The sequence below is a fragment of the Terrapene carolina genome, unplaced genomic scaffold, assembly GCF_002925995.2.
Source record: "Terrapene carolina triunguis isolate 2854851 unplaced genomic scaffold, T_m_triunguis-2.0 Scaffold66, whole genome shotgun sequence".
Lineage (NCBI taxonomy): Eukaryota > Metazoa > Chordata > Testudines > Emydidae > Terrapene > Terrapene triunguis.
In genome coordinates this window covers 92,073,635-92,088,835 of record NW_020664417.1, presented here as the reverse complement: position 1 = coordinate 92,088,835, position 15,201 = coordinate 92,073,635, and the positions used below count along the sequence as shown (strand labels likewise).

Genomic DNA, 15,201 nt, shown 5'->3' with positions numbered 1-15,201 from the left:
GTCATTAAATTCCACTTTCAAATGAACCCATTTTATGGAGGTTGATGGCATTAGTGTTTATTAGCCCACATTCCTGGAAATTCATTTTATTGAACTTAATAGAGTCTTTAATTCATAACATCTTTTAAATACAGAAGGTAAGTTTCCAGGTAGGGAGACTAGGCAAAAATAGTCATATCCCTAACATTCCATAAGGAAGCAAATGGCTGACCCTTAGAAATCACATAGAATACACACTAAAAAAGATGATTTTTAGAATTATTGTGTAGACTGCCAGGCCAATCAATACACCGATTTGTATATACATAGTATTCACTCACTGGGCCCAGTACTCTCTTCACAACAGTATAAATCAGGAATAACTCCATTGAAGTCAATGGACATACACCTGTGTTAGCGAGAAGACAGGCTCATAGTGTCCAAGGGCAGACCCAGCGATCAATGAAAGGGAACGTAGAATAGACCTATGGCCATTTTTTAAATATATAGCAAAAGTTGTTCTATGCTAAACTTTCTTACATTAACCTAAAATGAAGCATCTGCTATTGCTCCTCCTTAGGAGGCATGAGTCTCTTATACAGCCTGAACAAAAGCAATAGACAACTAAAATCAGGCCCTTAAAATTTAGGAGGATTGACCTCTTGGAAAAGGATTACATTAGTCAGTCTTGAGAGTTAGCTTGTCATTACACGCAGGCACTCTTTCTTTTTCCATCAGCAAGAATTAAGTTACAGGGAAATGGAAGATCAGTGAACTAAAACTGTAATAAGACTTAATGGTAGAAGGTATTCGTCTTTTGGGGAGGGAGCAGGGAAGGACTAATGTTCCCATTCCAGCCTTTTAAAGTATTTATTCACAAGCACATGAAACATTAACGCACCACGGTCTTGAAGCAATTTAAAAAGAAATACATTTCCATAGGCAATGTAACAGCAGCAGGAGCTGACAACTTACATTTGTTAACAGAGTTATACTCTTACTTCAGAGGCAGTTGCACAAATTAAGCTTTATATCAAGGTAAGGATATACTTCACCCACGTCTGTAAGTGTTGCAGAGTTCTAGGCTAGCAGAGGCTGTCCTATTTAGGAGAACAGCTAGTTGGCTGAAGGGCCAGCTCCAAGTTTTCATCCGCCCCAAGCGACACAAAAAAAAAAAAAGCGCCGACTGGCCGCACTTCGGCAGCAGCTCAAGGGCGCTGCTCCATTCTTCGGCGGCAGGTCCTTCACTCCCTCTCTTCCTCTTCGGCGGCAGCTCAAAGAGGAAGAGAGGGACTAAGGGCCCCGCTGCCGAATTCCTGCTGAAGACCCGGACGTGCCGCCCCAATAGCGGATGCACTGCTGCCCCAAGAACCTGCTTCTTTAGCTGGTGCCTGGAGTCGGCCCTGGCTGGCTGGCTAGCTAGTGAGTATCAGGTGGTGAAGTGTTGTAATGGTTAAAGCAGGGTCACATGCAATCTAAAAACAAAACACCCCTTTTCAGAAGTAGAGGTTGCATTCCGTCACGGGATAACTGCCATTAGTTTTATGGTAGCCTGTGCCCCTGAAAAGGCTTTAGTGAATCAGTCTCCAATAGACAGCTTATTACATTGAAGGTGGGCTGGGACGTTGCATGTCATATTTCTAATGGCGTGGAAGTTCATGCAAGCTGAGCGGTAGTTGCCTGCTGAGAATTGCCCCTGGGGAAGCACTAGCACACCACTGAAGGCAACTCAACTATTAATAGGGGGTCACTGGTACAGTGGTCTCAAAGCCATCTCAGCTTATAGGTTAAGGGCAGGCATACATTCTCATAAATGAAACTTTATAGCTGTAATTTCTCTCCTATTCAGCAAATGTTCCAGATTAAACCATGCATCGGTTGCAAACTCAGCATATTAGCAAGAATAATTAAGAAATTACTGTTATAAAGTCTAACATAAGAACAGCCCTACTGGATCAGTTCAATTGTCCATCTAGCCTCGTATCCTGTCTTCTGACTGTGGCCAGTGCCAGCTGTGTCAGAGGGAATGAACCGAACAGGACAATTTGTCTGTTGTTCAGTCCCAGCTTCTGGCAGTCAGAGGTTTAGGAACACCCAGAGCATGGGGTTGTGTCCCTGACTATCTTAGCTAAGAGCCATTGATGAACATATCCTCCGTGAAATTATCCAGTTCTTTTTTTAAACCTAGCTATACCTTGGATTTTCACATCTCATGGCAACAAGCTCCACGAGTTAACTGTTTGTTGTGTGAAGAACTTTATTACATCGTTTATTATACCTGCTATTTTCACTGGGTGATCCCTGGTTCTTGTGTTACATGATGGGGTAAATAACACTTCCTTATTCACTTTCTTTACACTATTCAAGATTTTATAGACCTCTATTATATCCGCCTTACTCATCTCTTTCTTAAGCTGAACAGACCCAGTCTTTTTATCTCTCCTCATTTTTGTTGCCCTTCTGTGTACTTCTTCCACTTTTAAGTTTTGTTGTTGTTGTTGTTGTTGTTGTTGAGATGGGGTGACCAGAACTGCATGTGGTATTGAAGGTGTGGTCATTTCATGGACTTATAGAGTGGCATTATGATACTGTCTGTCTTATCTCTCTTTCCTAATGGTTACTAATATTCTGTTAGTTTTTGTCTGCCGCTGCACCTGGAACACATGGTTTCAGAGAACTATCCACAATGACTCTGAGATCTTTGAGTGATAACAGCCAATTTAGATCCCATCATTTTATATGGATAGTCAGGATTGTGTATTCCAATGTAAATTACTTTGGATTTATCAATCTTTAAATTCATCTGCCATTTTGCTGCCCAGTCACCCAGTAACTCTTCACAGTCTGCTTTGGACTTGACGATTCTGAGTAATTTTGTATTGTCCGTAAACTATGCCACCTCACTGTTTACTCTTTTTTCCCCAGATTATTTATGAATATGTTGAACAGCACCGGTCCCACAGCTATTTACCTCTCTCCACTGTGAAAACTGACCATTTATTCCTACCCTTTGTTTCGTCTTTTAACCAGTGACTGATCCATAAGAGGACCTTCCCTCTTATCCCATGACTGCCTACTTTGCTTAAGAGCCTTGAGAAACCTCGTCAAAGACTTGTGCAAATGTGCTATTTATCCGACTCATACCACCTTCAACCATCCAGTGACAGTCTTAGGACAAGTTACTTTTGTAAACTAATCTGAGATGGATATTGTATTTCTACCTAATTAACAGCCCACTTTGTAAATACCAGGGCGATATTGGCAGAGTATGTTTCCAGTGCTTCAGAACTGAGGTTTTCTAGACCTGAAACAGCGGCATTAGAAAACCTGTTCACCACTGACCATGGAGCAGCAAGACAAACTGCAGAGTGTACTGCTGAAAACCACAACTACAGCTTTAAGTAATAAGGTCATGAGGTTTTGGAATAGAATTGTTATGACATAGCATTTTTCCTTCAAGAAATGTTACATAAGAAGCTAATTTTGGTTTCCCTAGCTGATTTTATTTGTTTATAATGAAAGCAATCCTAAATGCCGTCAGTTCTGATTATGACTTGTAATACTCATTTACAGGCACTCAATTTGCTCTATTCCTATAGTAAGATAGGACCTTCGCATGTAGCACTAGTGAATCGTTTACAAGAAATATACCCCGGCAAGTTTGTTTTCAGAATTTTTTTTTTTTTTTACTGCAGCAAGTCCTAACATTATCAGTATTTCAAAACATTCAAAGCAAAGGACCATCTGTCTAAGGTTAAAAGAAGAAAAGTTAAGGTAATATAAGCAGAAAGAATTTGATTTCCAAGTTACACACAGTATGAATATGCATTTTCATGGGAAACTATGATTTAAACTCTTGTGAACATAAATATAACTCTGAAATATCAATTAAAGCGTTTATGGGGCACTGGCTCCACTCTGGACAAGTGTAATCCTTGTCATTAAAAGGAAGACAAACACTCTGAAGCCTTCCCCAGAAGTTACACAAAATAACAAGCCCCTCACTAATGTGGGGCTACGCTCTGTATAGTTCAGCAGCTCTGAACAATACAATTGGACGTATATCAACATATCCAGCTGCAAGGATCAGCAGGAAACACCCTGTGGATCCAAGAGCAGTAATTCAGGGGATGGCATCAACTTTTGCCTAAAGCTCAGATAAACTATTTACTAGTCAGTAATGAGCAAGTAAGACTGCTTGGTTTTTAAAATGTGTGTGCTTGCAAAGTGGGTAACTTACCCCACTCAATGCATCTTTGTACAAGCTACGTTAACTCAGAGTGCAATGCGTATGTAAATCTCAAGCTATAAAAATGCGCTCAAATGCTTCCAGATAGGGTTGTGCTGTTTTTTTTTTCTTCTTCCTAAAAGTAAAAAATGCTGTCTTGCAATGAGAAAAAAAAATAAAATAAAAAAATCACTGAGCTTCAGGAATTCAAAAATCAAATTTAGTGGTAGATTTATTAATTTGCTATGATGTACAATCAGGTGACCATTTCTGAGCAGGAGACATTGAAATAAAGTTTATGGCTTTAAAGTCAAATTGAAACCAAGTATCAGTCACATTCAGGCAGCTGAAGATTAGTGGACGACAGATATATAGAGGCAAGGTGCTGTCTTGACTTTTCTGTGACAATGTTCCAGGGGTTTTACAGCAGTTTCCTCTTCTCAAACTCCTTCAGAGAGAGAAAAAAAAAAGGAGACATATTACAGTTGTGACAAGAGAGTTTGCCAAAAAGCTGTCAGTTTCAGTATCCTTTTAAAAACACAGGCAAACTACACCAGAATGAGAGCACTTAGAAGAAATGCTATTCCAAATCACCCTTATTTGGGTCTGTTTAAAATTTCCCATATACAGAGTCACTCATAACTTCATTTTCACATTGCAACTTGTTTTTTGTTGACACGTTCTTAAACAGGATATAGCACAGTGAAAATACTGACAGTCTTACATCTTCCTTTTATTATTAAATGCATCTGCCCATGCCATTATTTATATATATAAAAATCTCCACTCCTGCCTTTATCTCAAGTGAAGCTGATTTTTGGAATTAAAGACATGGCAGAATTTTGCTGCCAAATTTTGGAAAAAGATGGTAACAGCAAACTATATATCCACTTCTCACAGTCATTAAACTGATTTCCTGGCCAACCCTCCCCTCCACCTGCTAGCGAGATGGACAACATGCCTCAATTTTCAATCAGAAGCCTGATACACCAACAGGGAAGTTTTAGTACCAAGTTAAAATGGGGAGATAGTAGATTCCACAGGAGAGGAGGAGGAAAATATCTCTCCCCATCTCATACCCCCAAAAGAGCCCATGGCAGATGCACGAGAGGAGGGGAAAAGAAAACAAAAACAAACAAAAAAACCCCGCTGTGAGGAACCTGTAACACATTAACTCATCAGCCTCATCTAAATAGGATGTTGTCAGGGCACTCCTGTTGTCCCCAGCTGTGGTCTAACATTCTTTCAGTGAATTCTTATAACGGTGCTGCATAAGCACAGCAGTTTGCATTTCAGCTCTTTAAAGAATTGACTAGAAATGGTTAAGACTAATAATTGATTTTTCAGTCCAGAGGCTGAACTAAAAACATCCAAAAAAAAATCTGTTTGGAACTAAAACTGAACTCTTTAGCTAAATTTCAAAATGGTCAAAATGAACTGTTTCAACTTTTTGAAAAAATAAACTTTTCCAAGCTGAAACCCCTTTGAATTTGTGATTAGTTTTGCTGAACTGAAAAAAATGCATTTTTTGGTGAATTTCCTATTTGCTGAAGAAGTTTCACCCAGCTTTAGTTAAGACCTCCATTGTGAAGTATGCAGAAATACAGCAGAAAAAGTGCAAATTTTCTAAATATCTTGCTGTGGCAGTTATCCCGAAAGAAAAGCAAAGATAGTTAAAATAAATGTTAAGTGACTGTGTATACTTTGGAAAAAATTAGGGCTAGATCCACAAAAAGGCCTTAGGCGCCTACCTGCAGCTGTGGGCAGCACAGAGATCCTCAAAACCCCTGCTCAGCTGTCACCTAATGCTGGAGACACCTAAAGTCCCTAAGCATCTAAACTTCCACCATTCAAGTTCCGTAGGCATCCTACTTTTCTGCCAGTGAGCATGCGCACAGCCACATCAGTCTAGAGCCCTGTTTCATACCTACACCCCCGGGGGAAGGAACATCAAAATAGGCATTCCCCCACCTATCTCACCTGCAAGGCCCAAACCAATAGGTGCGTCTGAGCATACCTAAAACAGTCGGGGGGGGCGGGGAGGGAGGGCGCTCCCTTGTAATTTTCAGCCTTGTGGTTAGAGTACTCATCTGGGAGATCTAAGTTCCGTTGCCCAGTCTGCCTGATGTGGAGAAGGCATTCCAGCTTGGGGCTCCCATCTCAGGTGAGTGCCCAAACCATCAGTCAATAGAATCACTCATTCTCTCTGGACAAATGAATATTTAATTTATACCCAAAGGAACAACTTCAACAGGTAAGAACGAGTCTCCAACACCAGAATACCCCATAGTCCAGTGGTTAGGGGAAATCCCTGCCCCTCTTCTCAACATTTCCAACTGGCTAGCTTAGGCAGCTCCAATGTTGAGTGTGTTGGCTTTTGTGGATCCCATCTGTAGGCTCCTAACTCTCCCCATGAGATGTACAGAGAACCTAGGCTCTAACTCAGGGCTGTGGATTCCACCAGAGGACAAGGTGCTTAGAAGTTCAGCATTGCAATTTGCTGAGTGTTGCAATGCCTAAGACCTTTGTAGATCTATGCAGGAGAAATCAGGAAGGAGTTAAACTTCTGTATGAGGTACATGATTGTTATGAATTGCAAGCATGTGCCCAGGGATATGAATTAGCCCTTTTTTTATTTTTAAAAAGTTAAAATAATTTTCTTAAAATGACATCAATAGACAGCTGTGGAAAAAGAGAAGATAGTCCATGCACTGTTACAAAGTTACCTAGTATTTGTAATGTAAAAAACAAAGGGTGTTTTCTGATCTAGAATCAATTTAGGTTCAGATGATGTTTAGCTGCTGTAAAATAAAAGTGGTGTTAGTCTGTTACTGAGCCAAATATAATTCTCTGAATTTTGCCACATGGCTTTGACAAAGGAGAACATGACCCATAAAGCTGCTTGTGTGAATAAAAACTCAGCTGCAACTGTTATTTAATGGCTTTTTTTGTTCAGCAGAGCCACTACATGCCGAGATGCAGTTTTAAATAGACTTAAATGAGGAAACAGTGTATTATAACTGTTCACTGGGAAGAAGCAAAACTGACACAAAAGCAAAAGGCAGTTTTCAAATGTCTGTTGTTCTGGTTACGCTGGCTAAATGCCATCATTTCAAAGCACTTATGACATCCATGTAACTAACCTTGTGTATAGTGCTACCCAGCTGAGCAGGAGACATACTGACAACAACGCCAGCATTTTGAAGAGCAGCAATTTTCTCTTTAGCGCCACCTTTTCCCCCAGCAATGATTGCCCCAGCATGACCCATTCTTCTGCCAGGAGGAGCAGTCAGACCAGCTATGAATGACACTACAGGCTTGGCATTTGGACTCTGTGGTGAAAGAAGAGACACTGTTAACATGAAAGAGATGGACTGCTTCCGGCCAAGTGCTCAAGAGGGTAGCAGGGGGGAAGGCAAGAACTAGACATCTAAACTAGGAAAACCCTGCAGGTAAGGGATACGAAAGCACTGGCCTAGGATACTTAGAATGGCTTCTCTCAGAACAAGTGTGTATGTAAAGAGCAGTCATGAATATAAAACAGTTCTTCTACAGAGCAGCCATATATGGGTCACAAAACAATTAAAATATAAGCTGCGTTGTTGTAGCCAACTTGGTCCCAAGATATTCGAGAGACAAGGTGTAGGAGGTAACAACTTTTATTGGACCGAGATAAGCTTTGAGCTACCCAAAGGCTCTTCTTCTAGCAGACAGCACTGCAGAATTGTGATCTAAAGTTATTCTCAAGAGTGTCTTTAAACCCTATCTTTAACTGGCTTTAACTGCATTTTCCACACTTTCTAGTAATGGCTTTTTATTAATTGAGAACTAGACAAGTTTCTCTACAGCAGTAAATGCTTAAAACAAGGTGCACATTTCATGGGGTCTTTTGGAATGAATGGCACATTCTCTTAAACTTACGGAATTATTTTCCTTCAAGAACGCTGCTGCATCTTCTTCAGCATTGCCTCCAATCTCACCAATCAATATTATCCCCTCTGTTTGGGGATCCTTCAGGAAGACATCAAGACAGTCAATAAAATTAGTTCCATTGAAGGGATCTCCTCCAATCCCTGAAAGGAATTAAAACACAAACATGAGTAAATGTGAACATGAACAACCAAGACAAACAAATTTAATTTCAGTCTATTATTATTATTATTTGTATTACACTGGCACTTAGCGTCCCCCAATCAAGATCTGGCCCCTCTCTGCAAGACACTGTATACATAGTACTAGACAATCACTGCCTCAAATTCTTATAATCTGAATAGATAAAAAGTGCACAGAGTTGGGGGCGGGGGGAGGAGAAGAGATTATTAATCTCATTTTACAGATGGAAAACTGAGGCATAGGCAGATTAAATGACTTGCCCAAGGTCATACAAGATGCCTGTGGTAGAGCTGGGATCCTTTCAATCCCAAGCAAGTCAAAGTACAGTTTTAAAAAACCCAACAACCAAACACGTAGTGGCAAGTATTTCAAACACTAAAATAAGGCTATGTCTTCACTGCCAAGAAAGGTGTTTTATAGTGCGATGGATGACTAATGCCAGTTAATTCACTGTCCAATCCAAGTGGAGACAAGGCACAGGTAATTTTTACCTCAATGCAGCTAGGCGAGGTGAGCCTAAGGCGGAGGGCATAGTTAACTCACCAAGCAACATAAAAACTCCCTTGTCGGATTTTATGGCAAGATAACTGACTTGCATTAATAATCTCACTATAAAAAAAAAAAAAAACAACAACATCTTTTTTGGGCAGTGAAAATAGCCTAAAATGAAGAGCTCACCAAGTCTGGAAACTCAATACACATAAGTCAGAGCTTTTTAAAATTTTAGGTCAACATGCATCTTTGTGTGCCAGTCTTTGCAAAACAAATAAGAATATAATGGACGTGACAACTCACGTTCACCCGTAGTCAGGTTTAAGGAACATGCTCAGAACTGTCAGTGTGAGGATGCCTGTCTGTGCTGTACAGAGTTCGTGGACAAAAGAATTTCAGGCAGTCAATCCGACATTTCCAGCCCAAAGAAAACCTGTCTTTACCACCTTTGTTCCTACACTGTACTTCCAAGCCAGAGATGACCAGGATAATCTGCCACTAGCAGGCAGGAAGTGTTGAATGTACTAATTTTAAACACTGAAAGATAGTTCAATCTAAAGGCTAACTAAATGTATATCTACATTTGAGCTGTCAGATGTGATCCCCACATTTTCTCTCCTCAAGCTAGTACCTAAAAATAGCAATGTGGCTGCTGTGGCATCTTGGGCCAGCCACCCCAAGTACAAACCCATCCGAGCCCCTGCGTATGTATTCTAGTTAGCCCGAGCCGCCATGGACACACTGCTATTTTTAGGCATTAGCTCAAGCAGACCTAGTGCGGGTATCGCACCTAGAAGTTCAAAGGTAGACATACCCTAAGGGCTGCATCATTTAAAAAACAAAATACTCAAAGCAACTCTGCTCTCTCAAAACAGTTTCTATGGCTAAGCGCCAGATCTTGATTTTTATTCCATGAACACGTGAAAATAACAAATATGTGCCCACATTCTCCAATAGTGTAAATGGGTGAAACTTTTTACACCAATAGAAAATTTGGCCCAAGAAGTTTACTAAGATAAGAAGCTACATTTTCTATGTTGTGCCTTAAAATAGAAATAAAACCACAGTAGGTTCCTGCCTATTGGCAGTTTTCCATGCAAGACTGCTTTGGTCAGGCTTTTGATGAACTCAGAACATAAGAGTTAGTTAACAGAAAAGGCTTGTTATATTCTGCTGCATCGTTATTGATGAAAAGTGCCTGAGTTAGGTTGGTTGAAAAGGTGTAACATTTCTAACCAAAATTAAAAGGCATTCAATATTTTTCAATAGTTTCTACAATCTAATGTGTTGTGGTTCTTACACACTGACTGGGCCTGTCTGTCTTTAACAGAAGAGGTTTGGTGGAAGAAACCCACCAACACAGAAGGACTGTCCCAATCCAACTTGCGTCGTCTGATGTACAGCTTCATACGTCAGGGTGCCAGACCTTGACACAATACCTTAAAAGGAAGAAGACAAGGTTGATAGTATTGTATGTAATTAGCTGGTTTCCAGATATGCATTAGTACACATGATCAGGGATATAACTTTAGAAGATTACAGGGAATATTCAATACTTCCCAGATATACTTGCATACACATGAAGATTCATACTATACAGTATTTAAGATTAGATTTGTCCTCCCCTCTTGCTTTCTGATTGGCTTTCCTGCCACTCAGTTGGGAGTTATCTAAAGTTGTCCAACAAACCAGTAGCATTGGCCAAAACAGCACTCCTCACAGTAGAGTTTTACACATGGAGCCAGTTACAAAAGCAAACTGACAGTGGTTCTCAACCTTTTTAGGCTCAGGACCCATTTGTAAATTTTGATGGCCTGTCATGACCCAGTAAATAAGTTTTAATACAAAAAATCTGGCTTACTAAGTATTTCTTAATCGGTATATTCTATATTGTGGGTAACAAAATAAGTACTACATAAGTACATTGTGTACACCACAGTGGCGGCTCCTGCAACTCCTGCCCAGCAAGACTGGCTCGTCTTGGTTCCCTGCTCTGGGGATTGCAACCATTGGGGCAGTAGTGTCATTCAAGTTTGGCCCAGGCCCCTTGATGGAGGGACAGCTGGACCAAATTTGTGGAGTGGTATTGCGCCTTGGTGCATGAGGTTGCAGTGCCAGTCACTCAAACTTCGTGTGCCTGGTCCCATCCAGTCATTATGACAGAGGGGCAGCTGGGCCAAACCTGAGCACCACTGCGATCACTGTGGGAAGCCAAGCCAAGCCCGGCTAGTCTCGCAGGACTGAAGCCACAGGAGCAGCTGCTTTGAGGTGAGTGTGGGGTGGGCTGCAGCCTCCTCCCGGAGTCAGGACATGAACCCCCAACTTCAAGACCTAACCTGCCAGGGCTTCCCACACTACATGACCCAAAACTGGGTTGTCAAAACGTGTCTGTGGTGGGGCAGCTGCCCCACACAGGTAGATGGAGGATTAAAGCAGCCCTCAGGAGATTGGGGAGGAGGGCTTGTAAAGAGCCGGTCAGGGGAAAGTTTGTTGGAGCAGCCAATCAGGGCCAGGACGGCCATATAAGAAGGGCTGCTCAACAGAGCAGAGGCAGTCTCTCCCTGGAGTGCAAGGAAGAACGACTGGCTGCCTTAGAGGAGTACTTTAGATACAGCAGTGCTGGGCAGGGTCAGAGGAGCAATAGGCAGCTCCAGCCTGAGGACTGCCAGACTGAGGCCTCTGACACAAAGGGCTGGGAAGGTGCTAGGACTGTGGGGAAGTGGCCCAGGGAAATAGGTGATGGGAGTTGGAGGAGCGGCAGCACGTGGCCGCCGGCTATAGGGTCCCTGGGTCTGAATAAGCCTCAAATGGAGTACTGTGTTCAGTTCTGGGCGCAACATTTCAGGAAAGATGGACAATCTGGAGAGCCACCCTGGCCGGTGCCGTTGAGCAGCAGATATCAAATAGGGAGTCTGATAGTTCCTCTAGCTTCTCAGCCTGGAGCGCCAGGTTAGAGGCAACTCTTTTCAACAGTTCCTGATGAGCCTTAGTATCATCCTGAAGAACTGGGTGAGGAGGGCCCGCAATTGCCTCATCAGGCGAAGACGAGGAGGAAGAATCTGGTGCCACTGGGTCTGATGCGTCCATTGGTGGTCCAACTGGCTGATCCCTGGGATCCACATGAGCCTGAGGAGTTCTCTCTTCAGGAACAGCTGGCTCGGGGGGAGGTCGGGATACTGAAGCCGATGGTTTGTCCGAGGCCCCCGCTACCAACCTGAGCCCTTGTGAAGGCTGGGTAAAGCCCCATGGGTTCCACAGGTACCAGGCAGCCGGCCACTGGCCCTGGGGCCATGGAGTAGTTGGCAGTACCGCCGACATCGAGGGAACCACCGGTGCCGGGTTTTGGCCCGCCAGCAAAGACTCCTGCCCGGTGCTGGAAACCGAGCCTGCGTGGTTGCTCTCAGGCGACCCCGAGCGAGTGGCCTGGCGACCCGGCGACCCCGTTCGCTGAGGTGCCTATCGTTGAGCCTCGATGGGGAGCTCTCCGCTCAGGATTAGTCCCTTCTGCAGGTCCTCTGAGACCAGCAGTGTTTGGCAGATCGGCAATGGCGTTCCGGCGATCTACGCCTTACGCTGTTCAATCAGTACTGGGATCTAGAGCAAGACTGGGAGCTGAAGCGGGTCAGCCACCCCAAAGACCTTCCTCCCAACCAAGGGGATCCATGTCACGGTGATACATACTGGCAAGCTGACGACGGGTGACTCTGCTCCTGGGATCGACTGTCTCGGGCCCGCGACCGGTGCCGAGCAATGGGTGAAGCGCTGGTCTGGTCTCGGTGCTGTTGATGCCAGGAAGGGTGTACCTCTACAGGCCTTTGCCAGGTCATCGATGAGGAGTGTCTCAAGCCCTGTGGGCAGTGCCCTGAGGCCAGAGAATGGCCAAAGCTTCACCGAGCCTGCCTCTCTGCCTTCGAGGCCTGGTGGCTCCGTGCAGGCAGGACGTCCCCAGAGATAGGGAATGGTGCTGCTGAGACGGGGACCTATAAAAAGAACCCGAGGAGGGTTTACCCTTAGACTGGGGTACCGTTGTAGCTGGTGTGGGCAGCACCGGTAGTGCCAGGATATCCTGCACTGCCTGCAGGGTCTTGGGCATTGACGGGACCTCTAGCTGACGAAGGCCCGCGTCACTGTCCAGCGTGGCAGACATGGATCGGGATGGGCTGGACCGCTCGACCAGAGCTGGGGCCCGACTCCCAGTTGGGAGGTGCCCACCTGCCCTCCTCCCCTCTCCTTCCCCTTGCGGGATGTAGATCTTCCTCTCCTGGTCTTCTTTTGTCGCTTGGCCGATGCCGGGGAAGGGGATTGGTGACAGTCAGTCGACGGCACCCGTGGGGCGCTCCGCATCGACGCTGCGGTGCTCGGGGCAGAGTCGGACCTCAACTACTCCAGTGCCGGCGTTGGAGCGGACTCCGTAAGGAGAGCTTTGACACGGATGTCTCACTCCTTCTTGGTCCAAGGCTTGAAGGACTTGCAGTTACAGCACTTGTTGCTTATATGCGACTCGCCTACACACCTTCAACAACTGTTACGTGGATCGCTGATAGGCATAGGTTTTTTTGCAGTGGTTGCAGGGATTAAAGCATGACCCGTCCCTAGGCCAAGTCCTGTTCAGGACTAACCAAGTTAAACACACTAACACTAAGACACTAAGGGATAATTTAACTATGTACAACTATTTTACAAGAAAGAGTTCGTAACACTAAACAAAGTGAAAAGGCTAGCCGAAGCAGCAGCTCCAGCGTCTGGTAGCAATAAGGAACTGAGGGTGGGGGGAGCCGGCAGCGCCCCTTATACTGTGCCATATGTGTTCCACTTCAGAGGGTGCCAGAGCTAGTCCCCTACGGATACCCGGATACCACTGAGGGAAAAATGTCTGGCAGCGGTGCACGTGGGGAGCACACACACCTAATACGGAATGGACATGAGCAAGCGCTTGAAGAAATATTGTTCTCTGAACCTCTGAGGACAGATCAAGAAGCAATGGGCTTAAATTGCAGCAAGGATAGTTTAGGTTGGACATTAGGAAAAAAAAACTTTGAAACTGTCAGGGTGGTTATGTACTGGAATAAGTTGCCTAGGGAGGTTGTGGAATCTCCATCATTGGAGATTTTTTTTAAGGGCAGGTTAGACAAACATCTGTCAGGGATGGTAGATAATACTTAGTCCTGCCATAAATGCAGGGGACTGGCCTAGATGACCTCTTGAGGTCCCTTCCAGTCCTATGATTCTATGTACTAATTTAAATCTAGTTCTTTCAAGCCTAATTCTGTTGTTGGATGGTGAAGAGTTTTGCTCAGTCCATGAGAATAAGGTAATTTTTTTTTTAAATTGAGATCAAATATCCTTTAAACAGCTGGAGATTAAACAGCAGAAAACAGGCTACTTTTTTACTGTAGTCTATATTTCTTTAGAGTATTACTAAAATATATTACTATGAAGGGTCCAAAAATCCTTCAGAAATGGGGGGGGGGGAGAGAAATGGGATGAAAAAGACCCAAGAAGCACATAGCACAAAAGGAGTCAGGGAGAAGGGTGCAAAGGTGCCATAAAGCTCACATTTGCACTCACGGGATTCTTAGAACACTGCTGGCTGTACTTCCACTGGGGGTGGACAATTCAGATGCAAAAAGATTAAGTACTTCATGGGCCTTGCCCTGGATTCTCTCTCTTTCAAACATTTTATGAGTATCTGACATCTCTTGCAGACATTTAGAAGAGATTTGATTCAGAAGGGAATACAAGACAACTTGAGATGATACCATTAAACCAATGCTTTATGACTATTAAAAGAATGTATCTACAAAGGGTATAACTGCATTCGTCTTTGATTTTTCAATTTCAAGTTTATGGCTACTTTTGAAACCAGAGGCGTGACCTGAATGCTAATACTACTGCATCCAGCTTCTGCTTTCACCTTCGAATCTGCACTGCAGTGACACTAAACGCAAGAGTTTTGAAGCTTAGCTAGCACACTCCTCTCCTTCTGGTTTTGACTCAGCATAGGGTTACCATTCTTCCGGATTCCCCCGGACATGTCCGGCTTTTTGACCTAAAAATAGCGTCCGGGGGGAATTTGTAAGTGTCTGGACTCCCCCCCCCCAACATGCAGAGTGCGCGCGGCTAACAGGGCAGCCGGCCGGATGGTGCCACTTACATGGGGCTCCAACAGCCAGAGAGAGCCCCTCCTCCTCTCCCCTGCAGCTGAGATCACTTCCTCCTTCCCTCCCTCCCTGCATTCGCAGATCGCCTCCGGCAGTCTGGAGCTCCTCCCCCGCTCCTCCTCCCGCTGCCCAGCGTGCCGGGACGAGTGGCAGGGTAAGGGGGCCAGGGGGTCGGAGAAGGGGCAAGGAGGTTCTGGAGGGGGCAGTCAAGAGACGGGGGGGGGGGGT

General features: G+C 44.2%; 1 protein-coding gene across 2 annotated transcripts in view; it reads right to left on the bottom strand.

The window, feature by feature from the left end:
* Positions 1-4,245: 4,245 nt before the first annotated feature.
* Positions 4,246-15,201, bottom strand: part of SUCLG1 (succinate-CoA ligase alpha subunit) — a 31,868-nt gene continuing 20,912 nt past the window's right edge. For both annotated transcript variants that reach the window (XM_024194728.3, XM_024194729.3), the window contains 4 exons: positions 10,168-10,251; positions 8,129-8,280; positions 7,351-7,539; positions 4,246-4,655 (listed from right to left, as the gene is read on the bottom strand). In XM_024194728.3, the coding sequence (XP_024050496.1) occupies positions 4,629-4,655; positions 7,351-7,539; positions 8,129-8,280; positions 10,168-10,251 (452 nt within the window). In that variant the 3' untranslated portion in view covers positions 4,246-4,628. The remainder of the gene's footprint in view (positions 4,656-7,350; positions 7,540-8,128; positions 8,281-10,167; positions 10,252-15,201) is intronic.